Raw genomic sequence first — 13,305 nt, 5'->3', positions numbered from 1 at the left:
AGTCCTTACCTTTGCAGGCGCTTTTGAATTCATGTGTAATATCAACCCAGTTGGCGTTGTTCTTCATCTTTTCTGGGATACCCAGCCCCCAGCCAGTGTCATCATCATCAACTGCTGATTTCATCACCATGGTGGCAACTTAAGGCACATAGATAAACATTACATTAAATTAACCATTACATGCCAATGTAAAGCATTTTGCTAAGTCATCCATCCAACTGCCTAGCCAACTTAAAAGTTCAGGGAGGCAGTGAGGGGGCCAGCAGCCTCTGTGTTTCTGTGTTAGCAACACAGCGCTAACACAGAGATGCAAACAACCATGAACTCTACTTGCACAACTACACTTAATGCCAATTTAGAATCAGCAATTAACATACGGTTTGTGGGAGGACACCAGAGCACCCACAGGAACCCCACAAAGACACATGGAGGATATGAAAAAAAAACAAACAAACACACACACATAAAGCTCCAAATCTGCAATGTCTCCACACTTTCCTTTACTGAAAAGAAAGATTTATTTTCCTATATAAAAACATTTTTTCCTCATTTTTGTATTTATTTATTATTTCAATAAGAGATATAGCCATGCTTGTACCTGATGAATTCTAGCTCAAAGTTAGTACTACCGGTAGGTCCTTGTTATAATTAGCTCAGCTAATGGCATAAGAGTTACATTTGATTAAGAGGTTTCTTATCTTATTAGGTTTTCCTTGCTGAAGTGAAATCATATTTTCCTCAGGTCATAGGCTAACAAAATTCTAATTCTTGAGACAATGTAACTTCAATATCCCTAGGATTAGTGGGGTTAGGTTAGCTGGTGTTTGGTGTTTAGTGTGATTGTGAGTGTGAATGGCTGTCCATCTCTCTGTGATAACCCTGCAACAGACTGGTGAGCTGTCCAGGGTGTACTCTGCCTCTTACCCTATGGTAGCTGGGACGGGTTCCAGCCCCCCACAACCATGATAAGGAGGGGAAGCAAACGGATGGATGGATCGTCAGGACGTATTTCCACTAACTACATGAGCCAAATCATCCACGTAAAGGATTCAGGTTCATGAGACACAGCCTGAGGCATGTCATTAATATAGATGGAAAAAAGTAATGAACCTAAAATAGATCGTGTTATACCATAAATAACATTTCCAAGGGGTGACCTTTAAGAATCATTATTTAATTCTACATAATATTTTCTTTCCAATAAAAGTCTTGAACCACCTCAGATATTTACATAGATTTCCTGTGTGGATTAGAGAAAATCCGAAGTAAATTAAAAATTGTTTTAAAGTCATTAAATATGTACACTGTAGTGTACAATCATTCCACAGTGGAAAAAGAAGAGTTCAAAGAAGTCATCAAAAGCCCAAAATTACCATGACATTCATGCCCATAACGAATGTATGTAAACTTCTGACCAAAACTATATTGGCTCTATATTGCTTGTAGAGTAGAATAATCTACAGTTTCAAAAGACTTCTGAAGGTAGTGTATATTATACTGTATATTAAATATAATTTTATTACTGAGCTATGAAAGGTTAGTATGAGTAAAGTACCTTGGCCTAATAATAAAAAACATAAACATTTAAAACGTCATCATGCAGTGTAACAGTTGTAACACAGCTCAAAGTTAACGTACAGTAAGAAAGTGAATGTGATCCTACGTAATAATATAATTCATTGATCAGTCATAAAGCTTGTTTTTTGCTTCTCAGCATTAAAACCGCAATGCATTATTATTTTTCAACTAGAAATGTGTCAATTTATGTATGTTCTTAAAAGCTTTTACGCATTTTTGTTTACATTAGATCTTGACTCACTGAAGTTTGACGAGGCTGATCTAAGCTAACAACAGAAGATTAACATGTGAGCTGACTTGAGAAGCTTGTTATGGCCTAAAATGGTGTAAACTGCACTCCAGGGTGCCCTGGAAAGTTTCAGCCGTCAACACTAATGAACTGATGTGGGTCAGGGAGAGTTGAAACCATTTTTAAATGATTGGTTCATTCACCTGTAACATATATAACGTTTAGAGGACATATAAGAGGCAACACTGGTAATCACGTGTATAGATGCCTGAATAAAAAGCCTATCAGAAATCGATATTACCCGCTTAAATGATCAATGAGATAAGTAGTAGTAACTGTTTGTCTCCTAACATATACCTTTTTGAAACTAATAACATGGATGTCAAAAGGTCACCTAAGTTTACACAGTCCTCAAAAGCGTACTAAAATTCTTAGGCAAGATACATAATTTTAAAAGACACGAGATGGTGTGAGTTAGCTATCACCAATCGTCACATTAGCTAGCTTTACCGTGTGCAAACAAGCTAATGTTGCCGACACTGGGTGTTCTCTGTGAACAAAAGCTGCTTATGGATGTTTTAACAGGTTAATCCATTCCACTCAGGCATATAAAACACGAAGACTGTTACTTAGAAATTATACTTTCGCTGTAAATCAGCACGTACCTTACTATATTGTATTAACCATGTAGCTAATCAAAGATCCCCCCGAAGACTGTAAAAATTGGCGCACATGAATGACGTCATCAGCAGCAGCGATTGGAAATGTAGTCCTGTGAACGCCAAGCCTAACGGAACGCTTATGGCTTAAAACCAGACCAGTGATGATATAAAACGATTTTTGAGTTTTAAGGATTCAGTGAGCTAATTTACGATGTTCATATCGTAGCATTAAATGCTGCTTACACCACGCGCAAAGACGTAACCACTCTCGCGGTGCTCACTAACTGCCCCCTCTAGTTGTGTCTGTTCTCATCTCATCATCATCAGGGCGTTTCAACGCTCAGGAGCACAGTAGCTGTCGCCTCTTATCTCGCAACTACTCCTCCACCCTAAACGGGACAGCTCCTTTTTCATACAGGTTTGTACAGCTTCTCTTTTGTGTTGCTATTCTAAAGAACCACTGCTTCAGCTAACATCTACTGTGTGCTGTTTTTGTTAGCATATTCTTCAGTTAGCTAGCCTGCTGGCGCAGACAGCCAGTCTTAATGAGTGACTAGCCCAGCAGGTGCAGCTGCCACCAGCTTCAGCTAGGTTGTCTGACTTAGCATCTTGTAAACATGTACCGTACAGAGGCTTGCCTAGCTGTTTGCCTTTTCACCAATAACCCGCTAACATGACAACCATGAGCTGGTGCAATGAGAGTAATGACCCTGGTTTCTTAAAGGATTTTGGATCGGGGATTGTGAAGTAGCTCTATAGGGTTATTTCGACTTGTTTACAGCAGTCTTGTGTAAGCTGACCTCTATAACATGTCAGATTTCATAACTGCTTGAGCAAATTTTAAACGTGTACATGGTCTGACCTCCAGTTTCATCTTTGCTCTTCTTTAGCCCGTTTGTAACAAAGGCGTGACCATAGATTGTGCTGTCACTCTTAGATAAGGCTCTATCCTTTTGGTAAAACGGGTGATGGGCATGTAAGCTTTGCAAAAGTCTCGTTAAGGAGTAAAGGTGTTTTTTACTTATTTACCTTCAATTCTAAAGTAATGAAGTGTTTTAGTGTGGACATTTCTAGCACATTATAACGTTATTACAAAACTCCCTTGTGTTTAAAAACAATGGAGTAAATGGCATTAGGCACCAGTGATGACCACGCTCTAACACATGTTTGTGACCCATCTTATCTCAGCCCATAAATGCTTCTGTTTTGAAAGTGCAGCACACTAACTCGTCCAGTCTTCTTGGATTCACCTGCTCATCCGTTTCGGTTAATGATACCGCACTAAGTTGACTTGTTTAACGTGCTTTCAAACCTTGTGCTCACATTACCTTGACTGCGACTGTTTTGTGTGGATATCTGAGATGAGTTGAACAGCTCCTTTTGTTTTGTGTGAAATCAGTTGAGAGGTAATGTGTCCCCCAGGTGGTCCCAGCATGCACTGCGGGGCAGATACACAGAGGACAGGTTTTTAGTCTGCTGCGGAGCAGCTACATATTTGCAGACTAATGGCTTCTCTGCTCAGTGTGTCCCCTAAGTTGACAGCTTCTTGTCTGTGGGGTGACTTCACGAGGCATGCGTACACTGTAGCCAGGGACACTTAACTTTTCTGTGAAATGGTTTGGCATAGTAGCAAGCCTGGCTGCAACAGAGGGAGTCCAGTGGGGTAAAGGTTGACATGCTTGTTTCTAAAATGGTGTTGAAAACCTCTTCCTCTTCATATCTAATCTACATGTTCTTTCACTTGCAGATGACTTGAAATGTTGATGTAGTAAAAATGAACAAGCCCAAAATGGCCACAGAGAAGGGGTGAGTTGATTTGCATTCAGAAAGCAAATAAAAATGTCATTACAGATGTGAACAAAAACAGGCATGGGGTTTGTGATGTTTGTGCATGTGTTTCTGATTGAAAGCTGCTCTGTCACTGCCATCTGTTCACACTCACACTCTCGTGCCCTCTCTCTCTGTCTCAGTGAGCCTTTAGTGTTATGATGCACTTCCACTTTTGTTCTGTTTTACCTTGTTAAGACTCTTCGCAGAAGGGTTTGACCCTGCTTTTCTTCTTGTGCAACAGAGCCGAGACTGGTAGATAATTAGCAGACCTTGCTTGAAACAGCCATTCGATATGTCAAGACTGAAAATAACAGCTGTCCTTAATGCTGAGGCAATATACTTTGAAAAACCTTCGGTGTATTTTGGCTTTCCAAAATCTTTTTTTGTGTGTGTGTCTGTGTTCATCATAGTGATTAATGTAGTATGTTAATTTAGGCTTTCTATTTTTTGTTCTGTGTTTTCCTTTTTCTGTTTAAACACTATTCTTCTCTCACTCCTGACATTTTTTGCTATTCTGTATTTAGCATACACTTTCTGTCTCTCTCCTTTCTTCTCTCTCTGTCTTTATAAGGACATATAAGACATTTTTGCTCCCCTGGGTAGAATCAGGGTCTTGATTCTCTGTCCAGTATTTGCCGTTGCTGTACCAACAACAGACCTCTAACCTCGAGTTTCCAGCTGAGTGCTACTGCGCTAAGATTATAAGAGGAGGATGGATCAGTGCTCCAGAAATGAAGTGAAACACAAAGAGACAGCTTTGTTGAAAAACTTTAATAAATGAATTTTAGAGTCATATAGTCATAGACTGCCAGTTTGTAATCACCGGCACTGCTAAAAGTAACATGGAAAAGGCTGTTTTTATTGGATACTTTCTAAAAGTGGGCAAAGACACACTTGACTCAGTGTGAGTATATGAGGTCACTGCACATATTAGATCATGCTTTACATTTGTTTTCCGGTGCCAACTGCACATTGTGATTAATAACATTAGCCTTTTCCCATAATTGAGTTGATCATCCTGTGTGTGTGTTTTTTGTTGTTTTGTTGTTGTTGTTGTTGTTTGTTGATTTTTTTTTTTTTAAACATACGACTGAATTATCCTGTTGGATGCATTGTTCTAAAAGTAAAAACTGATTTTATTTGTTACAAGGGTTCCCAGTAACTCCAGGATAGTGATGCTCCTGGGCCAACTGGAAAGGATGAATGGTGAGGCCATGGTCAGGGATGTCGAAACAGCAAGACAGGTCACTACAAAGATCCTTCATCTCATACAGACACAGGGTAAGAATGTGTGTAAACATGCACAGTGATACATGTAATCTCCTGAACTCCAGTATAGTTTTGTTATCTTGAGCCAAGTGCGATCTCAGTGAGCAGTCCTGGCCTTGAATTGCATTGCTGGCAGTGGAAACAGCTGCAAAATATTCAGGCACTGTAACAAGTTATAAAACAGCATTTCCTTGCAATTTGCAAAGTGATTCGTTTGGATTGTGTAAGCAAGTATTCGACGTTATTGATCAGAGGTTTTTGATCACCTCCATATTTTTGCTACAAATGTTCCCTTGGACTCGCGATAAGATGCTTAGAATTAGGAGGTCAAAGGTTCCTGTGGAATCACTTTTTTTTAAAACTCCCAGTAATTATCTGGAAGATCTTCAGTATATCTGTTGGACATGTATGAACGTGTACAGACAAGTACATGTCTGTAAACTGCATCTTTAGTTGTTGGAATAGTGACGCAACCACAAAGTAGTATATTTAGTTCCAGGATGCAAGTCTTGCTAATGGGCAGTTGTTTGTGCAACTGTTTTAAAGCTCGTGTTTAAAATGAATGAGGATACAACCCTAACCTTTATTTTAATGGTCATGTATGTATAGACGCACCAGTCATAACTGATACAATCATTTCTTTCAATTCTAGAAAAAGCTTGGCCTCAAATATGAAGTTTAAACAGCATTTAAGATGTATTTGAATGTATTTATAATGTGCATGCACCCACATTTATAAGACTAACAGCTTAATTGAAGGTGCTAACACAATAAGTGTCTCTGGCTGATCCCACAAAATGAGCCCAATGCCAAAGCACAATATGACTACAGTTAGCTGAGAAATCTTTATTACAATAACCATGGATGGGAATGATAATGAGTAGATATGCCTAATGTGTCAGAGGGCACAGTTTTAGAGTGTGTTCAAACACATCTGGTCTTTGTACAGATGGAGGGTTTGCAGCAAAATGATTAAGTTATCAGCAGAAGCTGTTGGAACTGTTTGGATTTAATCTTAAGACTTAATTGGTTTCTGTTGGTTCTTGCTGTAAATCAATCAGTTTCTGAACATTTAATTTCTATCAAATGTACATCGTTTTTAAGTTTGTACCATTCGAAGTCTTTCAGTGGAACTATAATGACCAAGTGGAAGAGTTGGTTGTTATTGTTTTAAGACTTAAAGGCAAAGATCTGTGTGAAATCTTTAAAGAACTCTTATTTGTATTTCAGTCAAATGCAGCAGAATCAGAGTTATTGTCCATTTATTAAGTACATTTCTTCCTCTCAAACCCATCTGTACATTTCACAAATGCCTTGATGCCTAGCTTCAGGTTGTGGGGAAAATTCCCAAATTCGTAGAAAACTTAAAGTGTGGTTGTTGTGTAAATAGAGATGCAGTAGTTCGTTGACAGTCAAGATGTGACCCCCATTCTCTGATTACTCCTTGAAAGGAAAATGGAGACGAAGATCTCATAACGGAAGAAGGTGGCACACCAGGTGTCGGACACACTGATACATGAGTGCGTCTCTGTTAGCAAGGAGCTAATTACAAAAACGAAAAACAAACAGCATTGTTCTGCTGCTGTAACAATTAAAAATTAAAGGACTTGCTTAATTAACAAACTCGCAGAGGCTTTTGATCCTGTGTTTACAACATTTAGTATTTGAAACTCGTACCTCTAACCTTTACAAAGGTAAAGTTATAAACCTTTAAAAAAAACCCCACAATCTTCAAATAATGCTAGCTTGCAAAAAAATCAATTTTTGCAAGATTTTTGTTTGTTTTTACTTATAATAACATAATAATAACAATATTAGTAGTAGTATAATTATATAATACTACTACTACTAATAATAATTATAATAAACTAATGTTGTCCTGTAGCACAGTTTTAAGTTACTGGTTTTCAGTGCTTGTCAGTCCCCTCCTCCTTTGAGAAATTCTGCTGAATCATGACATGATGTGATTTCCAACTACTTCTTCTCTCTTACTTTTCTTAAATTTCACCTTTCGTCTTTCCGTAACTTGTTGCTTCCTCCTTCAAAGCAAAGTCCTAGCTAATCTATCATGAATGATGGGCACAGTGGAAAGGCTTGTCTGTGACTCTATCAATCATGCAATATCAGCTGTTCCTCTCTCACCTGTTGCTTGGCTGTCCGTGACACGATGCCTGCAGTCTCAACTTGAAATGTGTATGAGTGTGACGTCGGTTTGAGGGAAGCGCCGAGGTCTGTAACCCTGCATGCAGTAACTATACACCCCAGGATGGACTTTGCTGTACTCTTGTCTCAAGTTCAGGGTCTCAGGAGCTTAAGAGGCAGTCAAGAAATACCATGAGAAAGAACAAGGGAATGTCAGGTGCTGTAAGGGCAGACAAAATGTCATCTCTTGAAATAATTTTAAAAGGGAAAAGGAAGATAATTACTCCACATACTGTACCTTTGGACATTTGGTTTACTGCAAAATGAATGAAATTTTGAATTTTCTCCGTATTGCATGGATCCTGTGGGAATTGTAGTGTCTGTTTTAATTTGGTGGTAATGTATCATCCACCCCCTCTGCATAAACAGAGTTGTCTTATGCTGATGTCTATAGGAGCTGTCTGTGGATTAGTTTCAGGTATCAAGGCAGAAGAGGGGCTGATTACCAGCTTCAGAGAGCCCTGACTCAGAGGGCAGAGTTAGAGGTACGGTTGAAAAGTAGGCGGCTTGGACTGACTAATTGAGGAGTTAGTGAAAAGCCTTGATTTTCAATCTTTGACAACACATGATTTGAGGTGTCAAAGAGTTAAACTTTTTGAATCAGTTTTAGTACTTCTGTGGAAGCCTCAATGGGATCTTTTGGAAAATAGACACTGTTTCACGTAAAGCTTCTTAACTTTTTATCCTCAAATGGAGTACCGCTACACCAGGAGACACCATCAATCTGTGGTTTCCTTGGACACACCAGGTACAGTTCAGAACACCTTGAGTAAAATTTAATGTGTGTGTATATATATATATATACATATATATACACACGTATATTACTTTGAGTGGGTAGAGTGAGAGTTGCGGTATATTGCATTTCAGTTCATGTGTGATAATTTTTCACTGTCAGCTGTTACAGCCTAAAAATTACAGTTGAAATGAATGGTGATTGTTCAGTCTCGAAGTTCAGTTTATTTTATAGGATTCTTATATAAACAAACTAATCATCATTATTCAAACAATACAGTTGCCTTGTGTGACCCTTCATTACTCTTTAGTGGGGTTGGTGTTGAAGTGCTTTAAAAGGTCTGGCATAGCAGAAACAAGAGGTTACTGCTTTACTTTCCAGAGCACTTGTATATGTGAATGGGTCCTCAGATATGCAAAGTATTTGGCATGTATGTATCACATTTTGAGATACAATTTCAAGACATTTATTTCTATATTTGTAATCATCTACAATTTCTGCTGTTAGTTTACAGAGAGCATTTTGCAAAGGCGAATACTTGAACTTGATTATCCCTTTGTATTCAGGACAGGACCAATACTGTCCTTTTTAGAGGTCAGGAATCTGTCAGCTCCTAAATAACAGGACAAACATAGGGTATGGATTTAAAGAGGTGGGAAGATGAAGAAAGAGTAGGGGTTGTTGCAAGACCGTGTCACCCTTTTCAGCTGTTCTTGAGCAGGTCAGTATATAAACAAAGACTGGTTGAGGACATGGTTGTAAAATGTGCCTTAAAGATGGAGTTTGTACTCACTGAGAGTTGCAGGATTTTCTAACTGTGAGTAAACTAGATGTTTTTACATACTCCAGTATAAATTACATTGTGATTTCCAAAAAAATCAAAAATTGCAGTGCAAATCTGTTAGCCTTCACTTTTGTGTTCATGTTGACTTTGCTGTGCATTACAGAGAAGAGTGGAAAAGAGGTCATGTCCAAAGGCTCCAGCGGCATGGAAGTCATCCTGGCTTCACTGGAGGTCAGTTCACAAACAACACTTGAGTTCTTATGCATTTCAATTGTTACTGACTTGTTGAAGAGAGCTTTTTGTCAATCTAAGTGAACAATAATGTTTAAGAAATTTATTATAAAATCATTTAAAAATACATTACTGTCATACAGTCATGTATATAATATAGTTCTAAGGATTTACATATCAGAACACATCATTAAAAAAGTTGCTTTGTTATTTTGCAAAAACAAAAAATCATAATGCAGAAGCACTGTGTGAAAAACTAAGTAAACCCCATGATTCAGGAGCTTATAGAACCACCTTTAGCAGCAATAACTAAGTAATTGTTTTCTGTATGACTTTATCTGTCTCCCACGTTGTTGTGGAGGAATTTTGGTTCACTCTTCTTCACAACATTGGTTTGGGTCATTGAGGTTTGTTTGCATTCGTTTATGCATAGCTCTCTTTAGGGCCTGCCACAGCAGTTCAGTCAAATTGAGGTCTCAACTTTGGACCATTACAGCACTTTGACTCTTTTCTTTTTCAGCTATTCTGTTGTAGATTTGCTGTTATGCTTGGGATTAATGTCCTGTTGCATGATCCAGTTTGGGCCAGCTTTAGCTGTCAGAGAGATGGCCTTACATTTGACTCTAGAATCCTTCGTACTGGTACAGAGGAGTTCATGTTCCACGGAATGATTGCAAGGTGCTTCGGTCCTGTGGTTGCAAAACAAGTCCAAATCATCACCCCCTTCATCACCATGTTTAACAGCTGGTATGACCTGTTTGTGCTCATATGCTGTGTTTAGTTTTCACCAAACATGGTGCTGCACATTACTGCCAAACATCTCTGCTTACGTCTCATCTGTCCAAAGGACGTTGTTCCAAAAGTCTTGTGGTTTGTTCAGATGTGACTTTGCTAACCTAAGAGTGTTACTGTGTCCTTTTTTTCAGAGAAGCGGTTTTTCTCCTGGGAACCCTTCCAAACACGTTGCACTTGTTCAGTCTGTTTTCTAGCTGAACTGTTATGAACTTTAACATTTAACGTGCTAACAGAGGCCTGCAGAGACAGTTCAGATCACATTCAGATCAACTCAGATCATTTGAGCATTAGATGGTCTGACCTTGAGGTGAATCTCCTTGGACGTCCACTCCTGGGAAAAATGGCAGCTGCTTTGAATGCTTTTCATTTGTGAAAAATCTTTCTCATTGACGAATGAAGGACTTTAAATGACTTTTAATTATCTGGAAATGGCCACGTAACCCTTCCCAGAGTGATGGACAGCAACAATGTCGTTTCTAAGATGATTGCTGACATCTTTTTTAAACACACAGCTGGATATTCCAGACCAGCAAACTGCCAAAAATGTCTGTTTTTATAGAGATTCTGTGACCAAGCACCTGGCTGCTACCTATCCTCTTAATTCCTATAGATGCAGTAAGGGTGTGTGTAGTTTTTCACAACCTGACTTGCATTATGACTCAATTTTCTAGCACCTTGTTCCCTGAATTCAATTTAAAATTAGATTTCACACTTATGTAGAGTAACATCAAGGTAATTACACAAATTTCTCAGATTTACCGTGCAAATAATTATTAACTAATGTATTATTTGTGACTGTTACAGAACAGCAGAGATGTTCAGACCACCCTGAACATCTTGTATATTCTTAGTGAGCTGCTGACTGTGGGTGAGTGGAGTTTTTTTTTTTTCTTCTTTTTTTTGTTCACCCAGTTTGTTCATGCTCTAACAACACAATCAATTGCTAAACATGTGAACTTTTTGATTTTTGTTACCAATAAATTGTTACATGGTGTTAAATTACACTTTTTGATTGGATTAATAATTACAGTATCTAGTTCATGTGGTTCTCATGCTCTCAACCCTTTTCTGTCTCAGGCAGGGGTCGCAGGATGGGAGTGTTTGTGTCCAAAGGAGGAACAGGAATATTATTCAAGATCCTGACCTCTGCCAGCAAAGAGTTGCCTCCCAGTGAGGAGCTCATGCTACAGCTTCACTCACTCTTAGCCAAGGTTGGCCCAAAAGGTAATGTCGCAGTCCAACACACACACAGACTGGATGAGCCAGTGATTGTATTTTTGTCTTATTTTTGTTTTGCTCTGGGCATCATGCTTGTAAATGAAGAGTGTTATGTTTACATTTTGAAAAGTTTTTGCTGACACCACATGTGTAATGTTTATTTAAAACGTATGTTGAAGTTGTACACCAATGATGTCCTTGTGAGTGTTCTGTTTTCACTGCCTTTGCTATCAGTGTTAAGTGGATAAGTGAAAAAACTTTAAGCCATTTGCAGAAAAACAACAACAAGCAAAACTGATAACAAGTCCTCTGTTCAGAAACAAAAATAGAGGAAAGGTACGGAAAAATCAAAAGTTTCTATTGTTTATTTACTGAGCTGGGACATTGGACCCTGTGTGTGTCCAGACAGAAAGTTTGGTGTGAAGGCCCGATTGAGTGGAGCTCTGAACGTCACCATCAGCCTGATCAAACAGAATCTACAGAATGCCAAACTCCTTCTGCCCTGCCTGCAGGTTCTCAGGGTTTATTCGGCCAACTGTAAGTCCCCGTAAACTCTCACAGTATATATTATAATCTCTAATGAAGTTCAAGCAAAGTAGTCCCAAAAAATACTACAGAGTTCCAGACAGCAGCTGATAAAAATAATTAAACTGAACTGGCTGTGTTTACTTCTAAGTTGTGCTTGATTTTGATTTCTACTGTAATAGCGGTGAATACAATTTCTTTGGGCAAGAATGGAGTAGTGGAACTGATGTTCAAGATTATAGCACCATACAGCAAGAAGAACACCAGCCTGCTCAAGTGAGTGTCTAACTGTCAATGCTGACTCCTTTGCAGACCTGAAACAGCCACATTCATATGCCTCTGGCCATAGTTGTGTCATATTTGCTGTTGGACCCCATCTTTTTTGTTTTTAAATTAACAGGGTAGCTCTGGATGCACTTGGAGCACTTCTCAAATCCAGTGAGTAATTTATGTTTGTAGCATTAAACAGCTCAGTGGTCCTTAATTAGTGTTGTTTAATCCTTTGCCTGTACTTCACTTATTGTCTTTTCTGCTCTGGAGCACAAAGTGTAATAGATCATTCCACATAGACTTAAAGTTTAGTGTCACCTGACTTTCTCCTATATACTATATGCTTATTACTGCTTTTATTTTCATTTTCTTCTTCTGTCCCGCCACACAATTGCAAAGTGATATGTAGCAGTGGTTTTGCTTCTTGTTTCAATTCCCTTTTCAGAAACTAACGCTCGTCGTGCAGTGGACGGCAGTCATGTGCCCGCCTTGCTGGCTCTGTACCTGGATTGGCATCGCAATGACGCACGTCATCGTCACATGTTGATTCGCAAAGGGCTGCTGGTCTGCCTCAGGAACATTACCAACATCAAACTTGGGAGAAAGGCATTCATAGAGGCCGATGGCATGAGGATCCTCTACAACACATCTACCGTGAGTAAGAAAATTGCATGTGAATGACAAGAAGTTAAAGCATGCAAAACAGAACTACTTCCCACATACACAGGTTTCGGTCTGAGCTGCTCTCTGATTTTTGTGTGGCTTTGTTTCTAGGAGTGTCTGCCGGTGCGAACTCTGGATCCACTGATCAACACTTCGAGTCTCATCATGAGGAAGTGTTTTCCTAAAAACCGTCTGCCTGTTCCTACCATTAAATCAGCTTTCCACTACCAGCTGCCTCATGTACTTCCAGTTGGACCTGTGGCACAGCTGTACAGCCAGCCTCCTGGGGGTGAGAGCTCAGGACACACACACA

At 39.1% G+C, this 13,305-nt stretch overlaps 2 protein-coding genes across 6 annotated transcripts in view; one reads left to right on the top strand and one right to left on the bottom strand.

The window, feature by feature from the left end:
- The window catches only part of naa35 (N-alpha-acetyltransferase 35, NatC auxiliary subunit), a 10,973-nt gene extending 8,438 nt beyond the window's left edge, over window positions 1-2,535 (bottom strand). Inside the window, exons 1-2 of the mRNA XM_005722046.1 lie at window positions 2,473-2,535; window positions 10-138 (exon numbers count right to left, since the gene is read on the bottom strand). Coding sequence (XP_005722103.1) covers window positions 10-130 — 121 coding nt within the window. The 5' untranslated portion in view covers window positions 131-138; window positions 2,473-2,535. The remainder of the gene's footprint in view (window positions 1-9; window positions 139-2,472) is intronic.
- Window positions 2,536-2,822: 287 nt separating this feature from the next.
- Window positions 2,823-13,305, top strand: part of agtpbp1 (ATP/GTP binding carboxypeptidase 1) — a 27,867-nt gene continuing 17,384 nt past the window's right edge. For 3 of the 5 annotated variants that reach the window (XM_013914554.1, XM_005722048.1, XM_005722047.1), the window contains exons 1-11: window positions 2,823-2,887; window positions 4,217-4,275; window positions 5,450-5,580; window positions 9,454-9,521; window positions 11,121-11,184; window positions 11,394-11,540; window positions 11,940-12,071; window positions 12,242-12,335; window positions 12,460-12,497; window positions 12,775-12,983; window positions 13,104-13,281. In XM_013914554.1, coding sequence (XP_013770008.1) covers window positions 4,244-4,275; window positions 5,450-5,580; window positions 9,454-9,521; window positions 11,121-11,184; window positions 11,394-11,540; window positions 11,940-12,071; window positions 12,242-12,335; window positions 12,460-12,497; window positions 12,775-12,983; window positions 13,104-13,281 — 1,093 coding nt within the window. In that variant the 5' untranslated portion in view covers window positions 2,823-2,887; window positions 4,217-4,243. Of the gene's footprint in view, window positions 2,888-4,216; window positions 4,276-5,449; window positions 5,581-7,784; window positions 8,519-8,980; window positions 9,228-9,453; window positions 9,522-11,120; window positions 11,185-11,393; window positions 11,541-11,939; window positions 12,072-12,241; window positions 12,336-12,459; window positions 12,498-12,774; window positions 12,984-13,103; window positions 13,282-13,305 lie in introns of those variants that run through there. The other 2 variants (XM_005722049.1, XM_005722050.1) reach the window with 2 other exon arrangements.

The sequence above is a fragment of the Pundamilia nyererei genome, unplaced genomic scaffold (genome assembly GCF_000239375.1).
Source record: "Pundamilia nyererei isolate P.nyererei 1_Seehausen unplaced genomic scaffold, PunNye1.0 scaffold00006, whole genome shotgun sequence".
NCBI lineage: Eukaryota > Metazoa > Chordata > Actinopteri > Cichliformes > Cichlidae > Pundamilia > Pundamilia nyererei.
Note: the sequence above shows the minus strand (reverse complement) of the source record. Positions and strands in the feature narration are given on the sequence as shown.